This window comes from Acyrthosiphon pisum, chromosome A2, assembly GCF_005508785.2.
Source record: "Acyrthosiphon pisum isolate AL4f chromosome A2, pea_aphid_22Mar2018_4r6ur, whole genome shotgun sequence".
Lineage (NCBI taxonomy): Eukaryota > Metazoa > Arthropoda > Insecta > Hemiptera > Aphididae > Acyrthosiphon > Acyrthosiphon pisum.
In genome coordinates this window covers 31,887,574-31,896,304 of record NC_042495.1, presented here as the reverse complement: position 1 = coordinate 31,896,304, position 8,731 = coordinate 31,887,574, and the positions used below count along the sequence as shown (strand labels likewise).

Sequence of the window (8,731 nt, the reverse complement as noted above, 5' to 3'; positions counted from 1 at the left end):
AAATTTGACAAAATATGGAAAAATCACGAAAACTATCAAATTATTTTAAGTTCAGAATTCATAAAAATATTCTTTTTAAATTTAATATAATATGAAAATGTAATATAAGATGCCTTATAAGTTTGTCTACTTTTATCAAAAAAAAAATGTACTTAAAAAAGTCGAACTTAATTTTTATGAGCATTTGAAGTTCATATTTTTACAACATTGGATATTCACTCGATTTCTCATGTAGCGATTTCCTTATTTTGTTGTAATTCAAAAATGAATAACCGTAGATTTCACCGAATGTTTATTTTATCAATTCTTATACTTGATAAAATATTAAAAACATTTTGACTTGTTTTGAGCTGTTACGTACAGTTTCATATTTCAATTTTTTTTTTTTTTTCTACGAATATCAAGTAAGTTTTATCTGTTGGGCCAAAAAGTGTAAAAAATTAATACAAGGTTCCGGATATATTGTTACAATAGCAGTTGAAAAATATTAAAAACACATTTGCATAATTTTTTTTATAAGCATTTAAAGATTGAATTTTGACAAAATTAATCAAATTTAAAATTGAATAAGTAATTATTTTTCAGTTGAAAATTTATAAAATGTTCAACTTTTATATCTAAAGATTGAACATTTAAAACAAGATTCCATGTAAGTACTAATTTTGTTAGCAAAATATCTAAAAAATACATAAGCACAGGTTAATTGTATAGTTATTTTAAATTAAAATTTAGACGAAATTACATGTTAAAAAACCTAGAATAACAATTTTAGTTATTTTATTGCGATTGTATAATATTATTCATGGGCACTTGAAACTTCTAAAGTATATTTTTATAATATATCTATGATAGTATCACGGTTTGTTTTGATGTATAACGCGTTTTAAGTACCTAATAGATATTGTGATATGTTTAATTTAGAATTTATTATAGGTAATTTTTTTTTAATAACATTGATAAGTATATAATATGTCTTATACCTAGACTGACATACCGTCCCCACTCAGAATCGTTTTTCTTATACAATGATATTATATCATTGAATTCAAATTTAATACCATCCATTATACGGTGACCCACTTGTAACCCACTGTACAGCAGAGCGACATCCACTTGCCCACCTTTTTTAATATATTATATCCATATTACTATTATGTTCAATAATAATTGACAAATATTTCATATTACATATTATAATTATTATTATTTATTTATATGTTTTTTTGTCACGCCTGCACCGAAAGTGTTGTTTTCAATAGCGGTTGAAGCGTTGGAAAGCGTTCTTCTTCCATCCAGTGGGCGGTAAAGTGGAAATCCCAAAAAGTGCTGAGCAGTAAAGTGGAAATCCCCTTAAGTGCTGCGTGCACATTTCACGTGCGACACGCGTACACCCTGCACAAACAGTCATTAAAATAGTAAAATCTATAACCCAGTTGTCAGTTAACTTAAGGAATTCCTTACAAATTATAAACTTTTGGTTACATCTCATAATCATATTATAACCTCCATGCGTGATGCTTAAAATAAATAAAACTAAATCGTTTCTTTCATGAAATTTTGTATAATTATAATAGTCTATAGTTGTTGCATAGATTCCTGCATTAGCTTTGCCGTCATCGGAGAATGCAGAGGCGTGACAAAAAATAGTATGTGTGGCTCGTGCGGGAAGGCAATTTCAGTCTTGGGCGAAATGCGGCCCTCGCCTGCGGCTTGTGACGCAAACGTCATTCGCGACTGAAATAGCTCACTTCCCACCCTTGACACACAATATACTATTTTTCACGCATGCGCCGAAAGCTCAGTTTTCGATGACGGTTGAAAGCGTAGTTGGAAAGCGACCTTTTTCCGTCCAGCGGAAATTGTCACGCGTATCCCCTTCACAACCAGACACTGAAAACTATACCACGGTTCTTACAAAACATAATCTTTTATTTAGGTATATTTTAAATTCATATTAAAACCTCCACGCATGTCACTTATAACAAATAAAGCCAAAACGTTTCTTTCATGAAATCATTTTCGTAGAATAGGTAGTCTGGTCTGGTTGTTGCATAAATCCCTGCAATACCTTTGCCGTGATCGATGAACGCAGAGACGTGACAAAAAAAATAGTATGCGTAGCTCGTGGGGCAAGGCAATTTCGGTCTTGGGCGACTGAAACGGCTTCATAACATAAAATTGACGGTGATTGAAATTGCTCACTTCCCGCCCATGCCATACAATATACTTTTTGTATACAACATGGGTGTAATAATTAATAAATATTTTATAATTTTCTATAAGTATAACATAAATACCTAAAGTAAGTTATATAATATTCAATATTATTGCACTTCTTGTATTGGCCGGAGAGTGAATCGGTTGAAAATGGAATCGACCATTTTTTAAATTTGTTCGAGAAGTGAATCAGCCGAAACGGGAAGGGTAAGTTTTTGGTCGAAAACGGCGACGCCCTCTAGAAGACCACACTCCTACGCTTGTCACAGCGTAACCCATGTCCGGGCACTCCAGCGTAAAACGCGAGGCAACACTACAATATATATATTTATTTAGGTCGACGTGCTCCACACATTACTGCTACGATTGTGTACTCGAATATTATGTTAGTTTTGAATCAAAAGTTGTAGTTAACAAAACCATGTCAATACAGTTGATAAAAAGTAATAATCATACAAGAAATTATTTCAAATAAAATGCACAATACCTTAATGTACAATGCAAAATTGGTATAATGCTGAAAACTGTTTGAATTAATTACATGTCAATTTTAATGCTTTGGTACTACAAATTATGTATAATGAAATAAGTTCATATTATAATTAATTTAAATGAACAATAATATGAACTGTTAAAGTTGTTACACAATAGTAAAAAAAATATTTATCCAAGTATTGATATCAATTACAATTGGCCTAAATTCTTTTAATAGTATATAATATCTTATATTATAATTATTTTATAGTATATTTTTAATTAATTATGTTCGTCATACAGTCTACGAATCCATTGAATGTGGTGCTTAACTTCTGTGAAAACTGCGATTGAATTATTTGTATTTGAATCCTTGACACTCGCTACTCCGGTTAAATAATACAAATTCGAGTGTGAAAAGCTTAAGCTTGCACCGCTATCCCCTTGATGCGCTCCTTGTCCTGAGACAAAATATATTTTACTCATAATGCTTATTTTAATCGGGTAGCAATTACAATATAAAATTTAAATTATGTACAAGTACGATATTACAAAGGTTAATATGATATATTACCTAAAACATGGCCAGAATTAGGTCGAAATTTATAGGTGTCTTGTACACACATACACACTGAGCACACTCCATCAGTGGAATTTATGATTAAAGTAACTGTTATGGCCCATAACTCAATACATTTCAAACCATAACTTATGATTATTGGTATAGGTAGGTAACATAGTTTTGAATTATAATTATATTGTGTGTTTATCAAATATTCAATGAATTACTACTAAATAAACTACTTCCAAAACAATTTTACGTTAAACTATATATCAGTAAATTGGTACTATCGTATATTCAATATTCACCACCACGGGCATGATAAGTTGGGGCACATGGCCATTTTTTCATTGGTTGGGGTCCACAACTAAGTATTGGCCCCTGGACCCTAACGGTCTTCATGTGGCCTTTAATTTATCACTAAATTAATGATATTTTACTATATAAATATTATTTTAGCTTACCTAGAGTAAGTTGTCTAACCAGAAATGTCTTTTGAAATTAAATATTAATAATACTTTTACAAAAGGGTCATCACTCATCAGATACAAAAGTGGTAAATATTGAGGTAAATTCGATAGGGTAGAATATAAACTTATGTATAATAATTAATAATTTTAGTATCACCCCCTCTCATATAACTAAACCAAATACGCCATTATCCAATATCCACTATATTCCTTACTACCTATGTGTATAGTTTGTTCGATAGATTTGCAGAAAAATATTTTGTATTCTTGTAGTAATTGTAAATTTGTAAGATCTGATTCATTGGTTTAATAAAGTTTAAGGTAATCTTCATTTTCAAAAGTGTCTACCATCAATATCCAGCGTTTAATAATTTTAACTTCATTATATTAATATTTTATTACCCAATGTAGAACCGGCACAAAATTTATCTTTAGTCACATATGATTCAAATCCGTTTGTATACATATTCCTACAAGAAGTATAGTTAATGTATGGCAAAGATCCTTCCAGTAAAATAGGACTGTCGATGCCCTTTTCCGTTTGTCCCCAACCAACAATCTGCAAAAGTATTAAATGGTTGTACAAAGTATGATTTAAATATTATAAAAAATAATGTATATCTGTCTGTCTGTGTGTATATCCATATTACGATGGCAACCATTTATATATTATTATGAAATTTCCGATGGAATTTTTTGTATATAAATGTTTGCAATGGTAATATGTAAAACATATTATTCATATTATGAAGTTGGAATTTTTAATGGGAAACGAAGTGCACGGTGTTGTATATGAGGCAACACTGTTATATTAAGCTACTATCATAACATATAAAAGTAGCTACCGCCAGTTGTTACACAGTCAGTCTTGTGCGACTTGCACATGGTCTGATGTTTTTGCATTTTATTATAATATTATAATTATGTTACTTTATTAATATTACATACAATAAAGTAACATAATGTAAACTGACCAAGTGTTAAATATATATTTAAAACCTAATTTTTTACACAACACACGGGATTAGTGTAAATGTTTTAAATGTATAGATAGATTGGACCTTTGCGCAGAAGATTGTTTAATTTAAAAAGGAAGAGGACCAACCCCGGAAGGTTTCTACACAATCGAGTTCGGTTTTTGTTGTAACATTATCATTTTCTTTACACCATTCTTCTTCTTCTCAGGCTTCACACCGTTAAACTCTCAAATATCTTGACTTGCTTTGATCTTTTAACGGACACTTTCAGTTTCAAATTTTTATAGTTTTTTTTTTCTATAAATGTCAATAACATTTTATTTCTTGGGCTGAAAATGAAAATTGAAAATTGAATATTAAATACGAGGCTCCTAATATATTGCTACAATGGCAGTTGAAAAATATTACAAATACAGTCAACATTTTTTCATATAGCATTTAAATTCGAATTTTGACCAAATACGTAAAAACTAAAAATCACGAAAAAGTGCAAATCATTTTGAGCTAGAAATGCATAACATTTTTTCTTTATTTTTATGAGCGTTTGAAGTTCAAATTTGTACAACATTGGGTATTTAGTATTCACTCGTAATCTCATGTAGCGATTTTCTTATTTTGTTGAAATTCAAAAACTATTAACTGTAGACACGTCGTTATATTAACACAATTTACACCATATGTTTATTTTATCATTTTATTTTTCTATAAATGTCAATACAATTTTATTCGTTGTGTCAAAATGTATATAATGTTCAAATTTTATTGCTGAGTATTGAAATTTAATTAAAACAAGGTTCCACGTAAGTATTTATAGTTATTTTATGCTCAAATTCGGATGAAATTAGATACTTATAAGTACTACACGATAAGTAGTCGAAATAATGCTACGATTTTCAACTTCAGTATCTTGTTAGATCAGAAAAAGAATATCGTTGGTGCATTGGGGAGGTCAAAATTTAAATTTCCCAGTAGTTTTCAAAAGCGCCGGGAAAAGCAAAAGAAAAATTAAGGAAAAACGGGCATTTTTACGCAAAATCTGTTTTCGAGAAAATCGATTTTGGTTTTTGGTGTAACTTTAAAACAAATGACCGTAGATACATGAAATTTTCATTGGTTGTTTATATTTCTATTTTCTATACACGATAACATTTTCAAAATATTTTGATTTATTTTGAACTGTTTAAAGACATTTTCATTTTCCATTTTTTTTTAGTTTTTTTTCTAAAAATATCAATAAAATTTTATTTGTTGGATAAAAAAGCTTGAAAATTTAATAGAAGGCTCCTAGTATATTGTTTCAAAGGCAGATGAAAAATATTAAAAATCGTTAGTCACAGTTTTTTTTATAAGCATTTAAAGTTCAAAAAATGACAAAATATGGAAAAAAGTCAATAAAGTTTTATCTGTTGGGCCAAAAAGTTTAAAAATGTAATACAAAGCTCCTGATATATTGTTACAATATCAATTGAAAAATATTAAAAATACATAGGCACAATTTTTTTTTATAAGCATTTAAAGATCAAATTTTGACAAAATTTATAAAATTTTAATTTGAAAAATTATTTTGTAGTTAAAAATTTATAAAATGTTCAACTTTTGTATCTAAGAATTGAAAATATAAAACAAGATTCCACGTAAGTAATTAATTCTGTTACCAAAAAATCTAAAAAATACATTTACACAGTTTATTTTTATAGTCATTTTAAGTACAAATTTGGACGAAATTACATATAAAAAACCTAGAATAACTATTTTAGTTATTTTGTTGTGATTGTATAATATTATTCTTGGGTATACTTGAAACTTCTAAAGTATACTATTATATATCTATGATAGTATCACGGTTTGTTGTTGATGTATAACGCGTTATAAGTACCTAATAGATATTATGATATGATTAATTTGGAATTTATTATAGGTACCTATTATAGGTCAATTGTTTTTAAATACTATAGACTATAATATAATATTATGTCTTATACCTAGACTGACATTCCGTCTCCGCTCAGAATCGTTTTTCTTATACAATGATATTATATCATTGAATTCAAATTTAATACCATCCATTATACAGTGACCCACTTGTAACCTACTGTACAGCAGAGCGAAATCCACTAACCCACCTTTTTTTTCAGTTGTATTATGTAACATGCTTATATTTATTCTAAATTTAGCAGAAAATCTCACGGTATTTGCTCTTTTCATACAAATATTGCGTATGAACAATTTATTTCTTTATGGTCAATAGCGGTAGAAATGCAGAAATTGGCTGTAATTAAATAACAATATTATTATTTAAATAATACTTCAAACAAACCTTTCCTTTAGCTCCATTTGGTATATTATTTATACCTGTCCAATCGACACAAATAGGTGAAACACCAATACTAAAAGAAATTCTGTTTTGTAACACAACAATAGCTATATTTTAACACGATCCATGCAGCAGAGCTAAGCCCACCTACTCGTTTTTTTTTAGTTATATTATGTAACATGCCAATATTTATGCAAAATTTAGCAGAAAAATTCACGGTATTTGCTCTTTACATACAAATATTATGTATATTGAATAGAAAATGTATTTATTTATGGTCAATAGTGGTAGAAATAAAGAAATAAATTGTAATTAAATAACAATATTATTATTTAAATAATAATACAAACAAACCTTTCCTTTAGCTCCATTAGGTATAGTATGTATACCCATCCAATCGACACAAACAGGTGAAACACCAATACTAAAAGAAATTCTGTTTTGTAACACAACAATAGCTATATCATCCGCATGGAACCCGGAAGGTCCATAATAATATTCACCCAGATAAACCGTTGTCACCTATACAATGGATTTTGATTCATATTATATAAGTCCACCAACTATTTGTAGACTTTGAGTTATTAATTACTTACATTCATTATCTTAGTAAATTCATTGTCAATTATTGTAATGCTTCTTGAATATTTCCCGACAGCAATTTTGTACTGGCCGTCATTAACTGATATTCTATTAGATAACATACCTTTTCCCCAAAAACAATGAGCCGCTAAAATTATATTTAATTAATTATCAGTATTTTCTATCATTCGTTGTACAAATATTTTACCAGAAACGACCAAGATCGGAGAAATAATCGATCCTCCACAAATCAAATCATAATTATTGGAGTTTTTTGTATTAAATCGATACACACCAACATTCCACGGTGCTGTTCCAATAGGTGCTGTTTCACCACCCATAATCATTCCATTATTTATGGTATAAACTTTACCGCAACCTTAAATATTATTTGAATACACATAAGTAGTATATATGTACCATTCCTGGCGCAGTGCCCCTTTTTAACAATAAAAGTTCAGAAAAAACCCAATGTTCATAAAAGTTCAGAAAATTGAAATGCAATAATAATTAAAATATTTTTTGCAAAATCCCCCCAAAATATTTTTCCAAAAATCTAATTGCAATAATAATTATAATATTTTTCTAAAAATCCAATTGCAATAATAATTGAAATATTTTTTCACAAATCTAATTGCAAAAATCCCCCAAAATATTTTTTCTCAAAACTTATGTCATTAATAATTAAAATATTTTTTCACAAAACTTATGAAATTAATTAATTAAAATATTTTTCACAAAATACTTATGTTATAAAGACACATTCCTAGTACATGAAATCAAGTCGAAAATACAAATGCTAACAGGGAGGGCGTTTCGCCCTCTCTACTCCAAACGAAAAATACAGCATTTCAATGGAAATATTCCATTGAAAACAAACACATTTCCTTAAAGTCGACAACTAGGGACTTGTCAGAGTATATTCAGATGAGGAAACTCAAGTCGAAAATACAAACGATAACAGGGGGGGGGGGGGGCGAGACATCATGTTTCTTAGTTCTAAACATAATTGGTTTAACATATTTTGGGTTCTTTGGTTTGTAAACAATTTTCAAAATCGTTAAAACATATTTTTTTTTCCACAACATTTTTTTAACATCTTTGGCTTTTTAATTTCTTTTTCACTATTGGAAGA

General features: G+C 28.9%; 2 protein-coding genes across 5 annotated transcripts in view; both read right to left on the bottom strand.

Moving 5' to 3' along the window:
• Positions 1-8,731, bottom strand: part of LOC100572000 (peroxidasin homolog) — a 177,104-nt gene that overhangs the window by 154,904 nt on the left and 13,469 nt on the right. The window lies entirely within an intron of this gene.
• On the bottom strand, positions 2,751-8,094 carry LOC100570009 (venom prothrombin activator notecarin-D2). The gene is made up of 5 exons (XM_003244565.4): positions 7,805-8,094; positions 7,611-7,744; positions 7,369-7,536; positions 4,126-4,282; positions 2,751-3,152 (listed from the first exon to the last, which is right to left on the bottom strand). The coding sequence occupies exons 1-5, from the start codon at positions 7,941-7,943 to the stop codon at positions 2,974-2,976; spliced, it is 777 nt and encodes a 258-aa protein (XP_003244613.1). The 5' UTR covers positions 7,944-8,094; the 3' UTR covers positions 2,751-2,973.